This window comes from Vombatus ursinus, unplaced genomic scaffold (assembly GCF_900497805.2).
Source record: "Vombatus ursinus unplaced genomic scaffold, bare-nosed wombat genome assembly UNPS02007743.1, whole genome shotgun sequence".
Classification (NCBI taxonomy): domain Eukaryota; kingdom Metazoa; phylum Chordata; class Mammalia; order Diprotodontia; family Vombatidae; genus Vombatus; species Vombatus ursinus.
The window spans coordinates 168712-181521 of NW_020947521.1; the positions used below are offsets into that span (position 1 = coordinate 168712).

Here is a 12810-nt window from a genome sequence, read left to right on the forward strand (position 1 = left end):
GTTGGCAAAAAGGGCAGGTCATGCAGTACTGTTGGACCACAGGGAAAACAAGGAGGGAACCAAATTTGTTCATCTCTACTTTGCTTATAATAGCAGTGCCATGGCATAGAAAAATCAAAGTATTGGGAGTGAGACAGTTGAATAGGCACATAGGAGGTAGCCAATGAAATTTCTTGAATACGTATCCAAATTTTAGTTCTGTATTCTATTTTAATCTCCTTTTCTTCTGCGTAATAGGTGCTCTTTCCAAGACAGATGTCTGGTAATAACTGCACTGCTGTGACTGAATTCATTCTTTTGGGACTAACAGATGATCCAACCCTTCATGTCATCCTCTTTGTTATATTTCTTGGTGTCTATGCAATCACATTAATTGGTAACCTTAGCATAATCATATTAATCAGAAAGAGCTCCCAACTTCACACTCCAATGTACTTTTTCCTCAGTCACTTGGCTTTTGTGGATATTGGATTTTCTTCATCTGTCACGCCTCTCATGCTCATGAACTACTTTAGGGACATTATATTAATTCCTCTTAGGGATTGTATGGCCCAAATATGTTGTGGAGCCACCTTTGGGACAACTGAGAGCTTCTTGCTGGCTGTGATGGCCTATGATCTGTATGTGGCCATCTGTAGCCCTCTACTCTACTCCACCAACATGTCAACTGGAGTCTGCACTCTGTTACTCATCATATCCTATGCGGGTGGTTGTGTGAATGCTTGGACTTTTACTGGCTGCTTATTGAATTGATCCTTCTGTGGACCCAATAAGATCAATCACTTTTGATTACTCACCACTTTTGGAGCTTTCCCAAGCCCAAGATGATCTTGCAGAAATTCTTCCTGCTACCTCTGCTGGATCAGTAATTATGATTACAGTGTTAATTATACTAATCTCTTATGCATACATCCTCATCTCTGTCCTGAAGATAAGGTCCACTGAGGGAAGACCCAAAGCTTTCTCAACTTGCACCTCCCACCTACCTCACAGCAGTCTCTCTGTTCTATGGGACCACTACATTCATTTATGTGTTGCCTAAATCTAGCTACTCAACAGATGAGAATAAAGTGGTATCTGTTTTCTACACTGTAATGATCCCCATGTTGAACCCCCTAATCTACAGTCTAAGGAACAATGAAGTAAAAGGTGCCTTGAGAAAACTGATCAGTAAGAAACACTTATTTTCATGAATTCTTATCAATTGCAATATATATTTATAACATGTTTTGTGTCAGGCACTGTGCTAGGTTTGTGGGATACAAGGACAAAAATGAAAGTCTTTGCCCATAAAGAGCTAATATATTCTATTGATATAATGGTTATGATTGAGTCATATTAAGCAATTGGCTTTAGAAAAGTTATGTTTTTGTTTTAACAGGGTAAATTTGTGAATTTATATATTGATCACAAAGATCTGAAAATACATGCAATATTCAAACCCATGAACCTCCTACTTCTGCACAGGAGTAGGGAGAGGTAGTTTCTTACAGCTCTTCTTTGGTGCTATGATTGCTCTCTGTAATCTTGCAGCGCTAATTTTGAATTGTGTTATGGTACTTAATCTTTTTAATTTAAATTGTTCAATTTATTGCATGTATTTTTCTTGGCTTAGTTTGCCTCACTCTGCATTAGATCATATAAATCTCTGCCATGTTTCTGTTTTCATCCTGTTTGTTGTTTCTGTACAACACTTTGTTTAGCCATTCCCCAGTCACTGGGCATCTACTTTATTTCCAGTTCTTGCTACTACAAAAGTGCTGCTATAAATGTTTTGGTGTATATGTGGACTTTGCTTTTATCAAGGACCTCCTTCTGGGTATTACACACCTTCAAAAATGCATTCTTTGTTATGTGGGAAGACTCTTGGATAAACCTGTGGTGGGAGGGAAACTTGAAAAAATTAATTCATGCTAAAAGAAAAGATGTCAATAAAATTTTTTAAAAAAAGGATCTCCTCAGTCTGGCTGCTTCTTACCTTTTCAGTCTTACACTTTTCTTCCATCCGTACAATTCCAATCTAGCGACACTGGCTTATCTGCCTTTCCTCATGCATGACACTCCGCTATCTGTGTCTTTACACTGACTGTCTCACAGACCTTGAATGCTTTGTCCTCCCACCTCTGCCAGTTGGTTTCCCGAGCTTTCCTCAAGACAACTCAAATTCCACTTTCTGCAAGAAGCCTTTTCTGGGCTCTCAAGCTAACAGTAGCTTTCTCTCTGAGATTACCTTCCATCTACTCTGTCTATAATTTATATGGACCAAACTGTTTACATGGGCAGCTAGGTAGCACAGTGGAAAGGGCACTGGTCCTAGAATCAGGAAAGACTCTTCTTCATGAGTTCAAATACAGTTTCAGACATTACTAACTGTGTGACTCTGAGTAAGTCACTTAACTGTGTTTGCCTCAGTTTCCTCATCTGTAAAATGATCTGGAGGAGGAAATGACAAGCTATTTTGGTATGTTTGTCAAGAAAACCCCAAATAGGGTCATGAAGAGTCAAACACAACTGAACAACAGCAAAGTTATACATGATGTCTTTCCCAGTAAAATGTGAACTTCTGGAGGGCAGGTACTATATTTTGCTTTTCTTTGTATTCCCATTTATAACAGAGTACCTAGCATATTGTAAGTGCTTAAACAGTTTTGTTGATTAATTACCATCTTGTTTATGCTGTTGTTGATGCTATCTAGATTTTCCATGTTTTCTTAAAATATGGAGGCCAGGACTTGACATGATATTACATATCTGAACAAGGCAGGGTCCAATGGAACTATCACCTTCCTAGTTTTCAATCTGATCCTCATTTTAATTTAGGCTAAATTTCCATTTAGTCTTTCTGACTGATGTGTCATACTATTGGATAATGGTTACCTTTCCCATTGCTTTGTAATCTTGATTTTGATTTCAAATCACTAGTTTAAAATTTAACTGTTATAATAGTTCATTGCCTACTCTGTTCTGTTGTTCTACCTTTTCTACCTTTTACCCAGTATAATCTAATTTCAGAAATAATCAGAGTATAATCTGATCATAAACATTTTATAGAATGATTTGAAATCTGACAAGGCTACTCTCTCTTTCTCTTTTTTCCTTCATAATTCCCCTTGATATTATTTTGCAGTTAAGATAGGCTCTTGGGATACTTATCTCAACTCATACTCACACTGATGAGTCAGAGCCTAAAGAACAAGACCAATTAAATCTTCCCTCAAGATTTTTTGAGGGATTATGCTAATTCTCCCCCATTTTGTTACATTGAGCCCCTCACCCCATTCTGGTGTGTTTTCCCCAATATAAATTTCAAATGCCAATTAATATCTCCCTAATATCATTATTTGATGCAGTGATTAGTTTTCCAAAATTATTTAACCAATTATCATCAATAAGCTTTACAAAGGGATGTTTTCTGCGAAGACATAGTACAACCAGTAGTTATAACACATCCTTGTGGACCATTAGGATACTCTCCCTTCTACCTCCACAGTCCCTGGAACAGCAGGCTCAGACTGAAAGCAATTGCTACTAAGCATTGACTTTCTCGAGTTCACTTTCAAATGCAGGATCATGTCTCTCTTGCTTGTAAGAGCTACCATCTTTACTATGAAATCAATCCCTTGCTGTAATGGGTTCTGGTCTTTTCCTAGTGCTCTGCTGGTGGTCTGAAATTGGTTGCCCACAAGCTCTAGTGTAGACTCCAGTCCCCAAACCTCTGGCATCTTGCTCTTCTGGCCTTTTGAAACTCATATAATCTCAGCCTTCTCTTACAGACCTTCACCCAAAAACAAGTCAGAATAGAGATAACAAAACCAGAAGCAATCATAGGTCCATGTGCCCATGGATTCATGCCAATCTGGGTGAAGAGATGAGGCCACTGACACTGTTTGGAATGTTAGGAACTTTCCAAACTGGAAACTTAGAGAAATTATGACTGAACTTGTAACTTTTCATCAAAAACAAACTTCCCAATACTAAAAAGGAGGGAACCACATGGACTTTTGGGCACAACAAATTATGCCATTTTAAGTATTTAAAATTAGCTGATTATTGTAACGGATGTCATATTGCGATGGTGAGGAGAGCTTCAGGAGAGTAAATTGGCATACTTTTCAGTAGCAGGCTCAGTAATGTTTTGATTATGATTCCAGAGCTGTTAAGTGAGGATGTGGGGTTGGGTGAGATGGAGGTTATATGTGATAGTAAGGTGGCTCTTGAGGAGATGGCCAAGCAGCAATGTGAAGCATATCTGGAGATGTCTTGTCCTGATACAGTGGAAAAAAGAAAGGCACATATTATTGCATATTGAATGAAAACTTCATTTGGAAACATTGTAATGAGTATAGTTTATTGTGATCATTTTTTTTGAATGATGAGTTCAGAGTTTTCTTTGAAACCTTCTGTAACCACATACGTTGCATGCTAAAGGTTCAACAATTTTTTCTCCTTATAACTTGTAAGAAAACCTGGATGGACTATATTCCTACCCCTGAACGCAAAATGTAGCAATTATAAGATAATAGAAACTTCTTCCCAGTCATACTCAAAATATTTATTTGCACTTGTACTAGAGATGCTCCCCACCAAGAGACAACAGTTGCATGCCATGATCATGAAATATATTTTATCCTTATGCTAATTATAAGAAAATGCTCATTGTAGGCCTTGTGTCCAATTAATAGTAACATATTTCTAAAACTGCAAATTAGTTGAATGTTTGCCAAGGCTGAGTTGTCAAAAAGACCAATCACAAATTCATAGACTATTCACAACCTCAGTTGGGTATCTTCTGGTCCATTAGCAGTCAACCCTTGGAGGCTTGTTACGAAGCAAGATTTTGATTATAAATAATGTAATAAATTAATATTTTCTCTACTTAGACAAGAATAATTCAGCCTCAAATTGCCTTGTGGGTAAAGATTTGTCACGTGGAAAAGGCTGGTCCTTCTATCAATATGTCAGTGAGAGGCATAAGAATAGGAACACTAGCGATCTGAAGAAGCAGGCTTCTCATCCGGAATCACCTCGAGGATGTGTTGGCTGCCTTCTCATTGTCTGTCCTCAATATCTTGCTCTTTAGGCTAACTATACCATATATTTCGATAAACCTCTTTGGTACATATGCAAATTGGGTGTTGGGCTTTGTTTTCACCATTAAGTGGTACAATGGGAAGAGAAAAAGCTTTTATTAAACATCTTTTATGTAGTGTGTGCCAAGTACTGTTCAAAGCAGATCATTTGGTCCTTGGAAACGATCTGGTGAGTTAGGTTCTGTTATTGCGTCCATTTTTACAGATGAGGAAACTGAGGCAGTCAGAGGTTAAGTAACTTGCCCAAGATTATATAGCTAAGACACGTCTGAGGCTGGATTTGAACTCAGGTCTTCCTGCCCCCAGGTCCATCACTTCATCTACTGCACCAAACAGCCACCAATACTATAAATGTACCACAGCAGTATTTACTGCAGAGCTTTCTATTTAGTGAGCACCGGCTGCTAAATATATGGGGATAGGCAAGAAAAATGAATCATCTATCCAATGTTTGGAATTGGACCCTGGAACCAAGGATGGCTTGTCGGGATGGCCAACAAACCCGAATCATCCCCAAAATAGAGGAGCAATCATAAGGACTCCAATAGCTTTTAGTCTTCTAAGAGGTTGGAATTTTCAAAAACACCAACTTTTGAGAAAAGAAGAATGACAGATATGACAAGCTGAATGTAATAGTTTCTCAGTTTCATATACAATCCTAATTTTCGGTCTTATTTGACTTAGGAAATAATAACATTTGCTGATGATTTTCTGGTTTTTCAAAAAAAATCTTTTTTCTTAAAAGGACAAGTATAAAGAATGTTTACCCCTACTTGAAGTCCTTCAGTGATGGGAAAATCACTACCTCTCAAGAACAATCATTCGTCTTTTGGAAAACTTTAATTGTTAGGCTGTTTTTCCTCATGTCAAGCTAAAATCTGTCTCTGAAATTTCTACTTATTGCTCCTAGTTCTATTCTCTGGGGCCAAGCAGAAGAAGCCTTCCACATGAAAGCTGTTTAATTACTTGAAGAAAGCTATAATTCCATTCTAAATCATTCTCTTCCAGTGTGTACACCCTTACTTGAACTCAGCATCTTATGGAATGATTTTCCTTCTCACCAGCCTGACCAGTCTCCTCTGGACATATTTCAGTTTGTCAGTGTCCTTTCTAATATGCTGTTGCCAGAACTGAACGCAACATTCCAAATGTGTTCTGGTCACAGCAGAATACAACACGACTCTCATTTCCCTCTTTCCTGACTCCAGAGCTCCTATATAAAATCCTACTATGATTCCTCATTCTAGCATAGAGGAGTTTCCGGGTGCTCAAAGGTTTTACCAGTGGAATTCAAGATTTCATAAATTCTCTGGTGGTGTAAGGGCTTCAAATTTTCATACCTAGAAAAGATTGTCACAACCACAATTGGTGCATGCTGATCTCAGAACAATTTTGGAGGGCTTCCATGGGAGATCATATTTACCAGTTTGGCTGTATTACTATCCAATCTTGCTTTTCATTTTTAAAATCCTGGACAGAGAGAAAAAAATAAATGAATGCCCCTGAGAATTTAAAGAAATCCTTGGGCAACTCATCTGTATGTTTGTAATTTTCTTAATCCCAATGGATTTCAAATGGCATTTTAATGACGTAGGTTATGTTTGGTGTAAAGATGCTCAAGAGGTTATATCCCAAATGATATGAAACCAAAAATAAATATGGAGCTGCCATGCAAAGATAACTCCTTGGGGTCTAAAGTTATCTTCTTCTTGCACCAATAGGTAGCATTGCTGTTCTTGATTTTGTTATAAAATAATTAGATCTGATTTTTGATTTGTAGCTCATTTCAGACAGCCCGTCTATTCCTCTTGCCATGTCAGATTTCATATTGATTTCAGTTTTACATAGGGCTTTAATGCATTTCTTTTTATCTTTTCTTAAGAGCAAGGTACATTCCTGATTTGGGTCTTTATATCCCAAGTCCCTTGTAGTTCCATATTAAATCAGAGATTTGGAAGTGAGCTATCCACATGGAGCATTATTAAAGCATGTTAGTAAGTAAATTCCAATCCACCACAGGTCATATTATAAATCCTGAACCCTCAATACAAATGGTAAGAGCTTGATAGAACATGTTTGGTAAGGCTACATTAAGTAAAGATCTTTGTCAACACACAGGTGCATTTATTTCATGTATTCTTCTTCCTCACTGGCCCGCTTTCTCAAATTAAAGCTTTGGGGTGTATGTGTGGAATTTCAATGATATGTTTATTTGTTGATGTAGTGGAGAGAGAATTGATGTAGTGGAGAGAGAATTGATATTAGGATAGCTGGGTTTGAATCCCAGATCTGACTCTTACTTGTTCTGTCTATGATCATGAATAAGTGATTGAACCTCTATGATCCTAAGTTATCTCATCTATAAAATGAAGATAACAATGTTTTTCTCTAAAAATTGTTGGAGGAAAATAATTTATGAAATTTAAATTGTGGTATTGAATTATTAGTATTCCTATTATGTGCTTATTATGATTATGTTACCAATGTAAATGAGACTTGATGTTTTCAAATGTGAATGGTTACCTTCAATTCATCTAGCATTTCAATGTGCTGCTATGCACAGGGTCCTGTCCTGGCCACTGGCGATACAAAGAAAAAAAAAGAAAAACAGTCCTCGGGCTGAGGAATTATTATTTTGTCCTCAAGGCAATAAGGAATCTTGCCCAGGGGTGAGGAGGCAAGTCTTGGTCAGCCATGTGCTTTAGAAAGATCATTTTTTAGGCTTTTGAAGACAGCTCAGTGGGAAGAGAGTCTGGACATCTAATTAAGAGGCTTTTTGCAATAGTTCAAGTGAGAAGAGATACAAACTTGAATGGTGGTTGTGTGATTAAGCATGAGAAGATGTGACATATTTTGCAGATGTACAAGTGACAAAATTTGACAGTTGACTGGATTGATAAAGATGTAGAGAACAGAGGTCAACTCCAGGATTGCAAAATAGAGTGTTGTGATGGATGATGTGGCCTTCAGCAGAAATAAAGAACTATTGAGATAAGTGATTTTTGGTTGAAGGGGTGGGATAAGATGAATTCTCTTTTGGATTTGTTGAGCTTGAATGTCTTTGGCACGTCCAGGTGAAAATACCCAACAATTGGTGATGTGTGGAATAGAGTTCAGGGCTTCATGTATAGACTTGGAAGTCATCTGAATGAAGGTGTTAATGGGATTTGTGGAAGGGAATGAGTTGATTCAATTGGTGCAGAAAAAGAAAAAGGGCAGCTGCATAGTACAGTGGATAGAGTGCAGGCTCTGGAGTCAGGAAGGCTCATCTTCCTGAGTTCAAATCTGTCCTCAGACACTCAGTAGCTGTGTGACCCTGGGCAAGTCACTTAACCCTATTTGCCTCAGTTTCCTCATTTGTAAAATGAGCTGGAGAAAGAAATGACAAACCATTCCAGTATCCCAAATGGGGCCATGAAGATTCAAACACAACTGAAAATGACTGAACATATAGAAAAAGAAAAGAGAGCCCATGACATAGCCTTGGAGTACAAGGTTAGTAGGCAGCACAGGGATCATGATCTGGCAAAAGATGCTGAGAAGGAAAGTTAGACAAGTAGGAGGAATACTAGGACCAGGAGAGAGCAGTGTCATGAAAGCTTGTGAAGAGAAAGTATGCAAGAAGAGTGAGTGGTCCACTGTATCACATGCTATATAGAGGCCAAAAAACAATTAATCAACAAACACTGATTAAGAACCTATTATTTTTCAGTCATTTTGCTAGATGCTCAGGATAAAATGACTGAAATAATCCTTATTCTCAAGGAATTTAAATGAAGACTATAAAAATACAATTAACTTATTGGTAACTTTGAAGAGAGTAGTTCCAGTGCAGTGATGGGGTAAAATATCAGATTGTAATAAGTTAAAAAGTGGGAGGAAAGAAACTAGACTTAACAAGGGTAGCTCCCTCCTCCCATACCCGCAAGAGCTTGGCTGAGAAAGTGAAAAGATATAGGATGATAACTTGAAAGGATGTCAGGGTAAAGTGAAGGGTTTTAAATGATGGGACAAATCTAAGCCTATTTTTAGGCAGAAAAGAAGAGTTTTGATAAGGAGATTAAATGTTAATAGGGAATTTTTCATTGGGGAAAGCTTCAGGATGATATAGGAGGCTTGGAATCAGAGGAATAAGTAGAGGTGTTGGCCATGGGAAAAAGGATTCTCTCTTTTTCAGAGATCAGAGCAAAGACAACAAGGGATGGTCTTGAGGAATTTTGAATTAAAGAATAGGAAAAAAAGGAAGCCCACAGGGCCAGAATTTCTCATCAGAAATAGGATGTAAAGTCCTCTCTTGAGAGGGAATGATGAGGTAGGAGGTATTAAGATATTTACTCAGCATTATATTATTTGTTTGGAGCATTCTTTTCTCTTGTAGTCAGAAAGAAAGAATTAACCATAGGCATACAGTGAGTGTAATACTTAGGTTCTTTTTTAAACTGAACAGCATCTAAGTATTTTATATTATTTCTTTATTACTGAACTTAGAAGGGAAGAAAAGTGAGTTTAGAGTTGGGAATAATAACATTTCAGGAAAAAGTAACATTTAAGATAATTTATTTTATTTTGAACTTAAGTTTCAACAAATACAAACATTTAAAGACAGTTTAAAAGAAAAATAAATATAATATGCATATATACATGTATACGTGTAAAGTTTAATAGGATGGTAACAATTTCTCAGTTTGTGTCTTCATATGTACTCCCCTTTAAAATTGTTTAGTCACTGCTCTTCCTCTCTCCCCTTTCTATCACTGACCAGTAAGATATTTCTCCCCGTTCACATTGGAAGCCCTTCTTTGTAACAGATATTTATAGTCAAGGAAAACAAATCAATGAATCAGCCACATCTGATGAATGTCTCATTCTGTACCTCCAGTCCACCATGTCTCTGCCAAGAATGGTAGGTAATACTTCCTCAGTATTTCAAAGACATGATTTTTCACTACTTTGGTTTGATTTCTGAGATCTTTCAATGGCTCTTGAGGTCATTACATAAATTGATCTTCTAAGTCTCCTTAGTTAATTCTGCATTGGCTAATAAAAGCATTTCCATATTATGCTAAAGCAGTAAAATTCATCACTTCTTATGGCACAGTAAATTCCATTGCTTTCCTATGTGACAGTTTGCTCATCTACTGAAGGTAGCAATATATAAACAGGATATGATTACTGCAGATTGGGTAAGTGCTTTCCACTATTTTGCCTAGAAACAGCAGAGTTTCCCATAGGAAATTTCCTACATTCCTTCAGGGAACAATATCAAGCCAAATGATAGCCCTTTGTAGTAATGTAAAGTTCTAGGAGCAAAATACAATGAGAAGACATAGAATTCAGATTGCCCATTCCTTCTCCCTTGTGATTTTGAAACACAAGGGTCATCTTGGAAAGCTGGACTTTCCTCTTAGTCAATTATCATGAGATGGGTAATATCATTAGTTGTGGAAGGTGGTCCTTTGAGAAGTCAGGGATCAAAAAGCAGACTCTTGTTTCTTTGGAAGGGATTAACAATGGTGGTGACTTGGCAGAATAGCATTTACACATTTGGATATAGTCTCTGCATATATTTAAGAAAGGTTCCTATGGTGGGAGTAAACAATCCTTTTCTCTTTTAAAGGTTTTTTCCCACTGTCACAATGATGAAATTGGCAAATCAAACAATACTGTTGATCTATTGGGAAAAATTTGAGGAAGCAAATTTATTCATCTCTGCTTTGTTTATTGGCATCTTGACATAGTGCATAGGAGCCAAGTATTGGAGTAAGATTGTGGGATGGGAATGTAGGAAGTGGTCAGTAAATGTTTCCTGAGGACATCAATAGACATATCCAAATGTTAGTCCTTTATTCTATTTTAATCTCCTTTTTTCTGTCTAACAGGCTCTCTTTCCAAGACAGATGTCTGGCACTAACTGCACTGTTGTGACTGAATTCATTCTTTTGGGGCTAACAGATGATCCAACCCTTCGTGTCACCCTCTTTGTGATATTTCTGGGTGTCTATGCTGTCACCTTAGTTGGTAACCTTAGCATAATCACATTGATCAGAAATAGCTCCCAACTTCACACTCCAATGTACCTTTTCCTCAGTCACTTGGCTTTTGTGGATATTGGATTTTCTTCATCTGTCACTCCTCTCATACTCATCAACTTCCTGGCAGATAAGACTTCAATCCCTTTTGGAGGCTGTGTAGCCCAAATGTGTTCTGCGGCCACTTTAGGGACAGCTGAGTGCTTCCTGCTGGCTGTGATGGCCTATGATAGGTACATGGCCATCTGTAATCCCTTGCTATATTCCACCAACATGTCTACTGGAGTATGCACTCTGTTACTCATCACATCTTACCTAGGTGGTTATATGAATGCTTGCATCTTCGTGGGTTGTTTATTGAATCGTTCTTTCTGTGGACCCAATAAAATCAATCATTTTTTCTGTGATTATTCACCACTTTTGAAGCTTTCCAGCTACCAAGATGATCTTGCTGAAATTCTTCCTGCTGCCTCTTCTGGATCAGTAATTGTGATCACAGCATTAATTATCATAATCTCTTATGCATACATCCTCTTCTCCGTCCTGAAGATAAACTCCATTGAGGGAAGATCCAAAGCTTTCTCAACCTGCACCTCCCACCTCACAGCAGTCACTCTGTTCTACGGGACCCTTACATTCATTTATATGATGCCTAAATCTAGCTACTCAACAGATGAGAATAAAGTGGTATCTGTTTTCTATACTGTAATGATCCCTATGTTGAACCCCCTGATCTACAGTCTAAGGAACAATGAAGTAAAAGGGGCACTGAGGAAACTGATGAATAGGAAAGACTTTTTTCATAAATTCAACTAAATATAGCAAGTACTTATCAAGGTCATTATATGTACCTGGCGCTGGACTTGGTTTGGAGGATGCAAGGATGAAAATCAATATCCTTGCCAATAAGGAGAACATGTTTTACTAATGTAATGATTACTATTGAGTGATACCAATAAATGGACTTTAGAAAAGGTGTATGTATGTATATATGTATATATATATAGATAGATATTACTATATACATATATTCATTTAATGGATTAAATTGATGAGCTTAAATGTTTATCCAAAGGTTCTGAAAATACATGCAATGTTCCACAAATGTGGACCTCCCACAAAGTAGTAAGTCTTCGGGTCTATGATTTTTCTTTGTAATCTTGCAGCACTTATATTCAATTATTTGTGGTGGTTGTTCTTCCCACTTTCATTGTTATAGTCATTAGATGGATTGTTTTCTCACCTTTTCTTGCTTCATTCTGCATTAAATCATATAAATCATTTCTATATTTCTCTGTATTCATCATATTTATTGTTTCTTACAGCATGGTAGCATTCCATTACACTTGTTTACCACAATTTGCTTAGCCATTCCTTAATCAATGAGCATCTACTTTGTTTCCAGTTCTTTGCTACCATAAAACTGCTACTGTAAATATTATGGTATGTATGGAGGCTTTCTTTATATTAATAACATCCTTGAGGCATTTGCCTTCAAAATTGCATTCTTTGTTCTATGAGAAAGCTCATAGGGAGGGTTGAGGAGAGAAAGATCCTGGAAGAAATTTAGGTCATGGAAAAACAAAAGATATCAATACAATTCACTAAAAAAAATAAGGATCTCCACAACCTGGGCACGTCCTCCTTTCCAGTTTTATACTTTACTTCTCATCTATGCATTGAGCAATTTA

General features: G+C 37.3%; 1 protein-coding gene and 1 pseudogene across 1 annotated transcript; both read left to right on the forward strand.

The window, feature by feature from the left end:
- Positions 1–249: 249 nt before the first annotated feature.
- On the forward strand, positions 250–1193 carry LOC114033981 (annotated as a pseudogene).
- Positions 1194–7108: 5915 nt separating this feature from the next.
- On the forward strand, positions 7109–11935 carry LOC114033980 (olfactory receptor 480-like). The gene is made up of 2 exons (XM_027849616.1): positions 7109–7144; positions 10970–11935. The coding sequence occupies exons 1-2, from the start codon at positions 7142–7144 to the stop codon at positions 11933–11935; spliced, it is 969 nt and encodes a 322-aa protein (XP_027705417.1). The 5' UTR covers positions 7109–7141.
- The last annotated feature ends 875 nt before the right edge of the window (positions 11936–12810 follow it).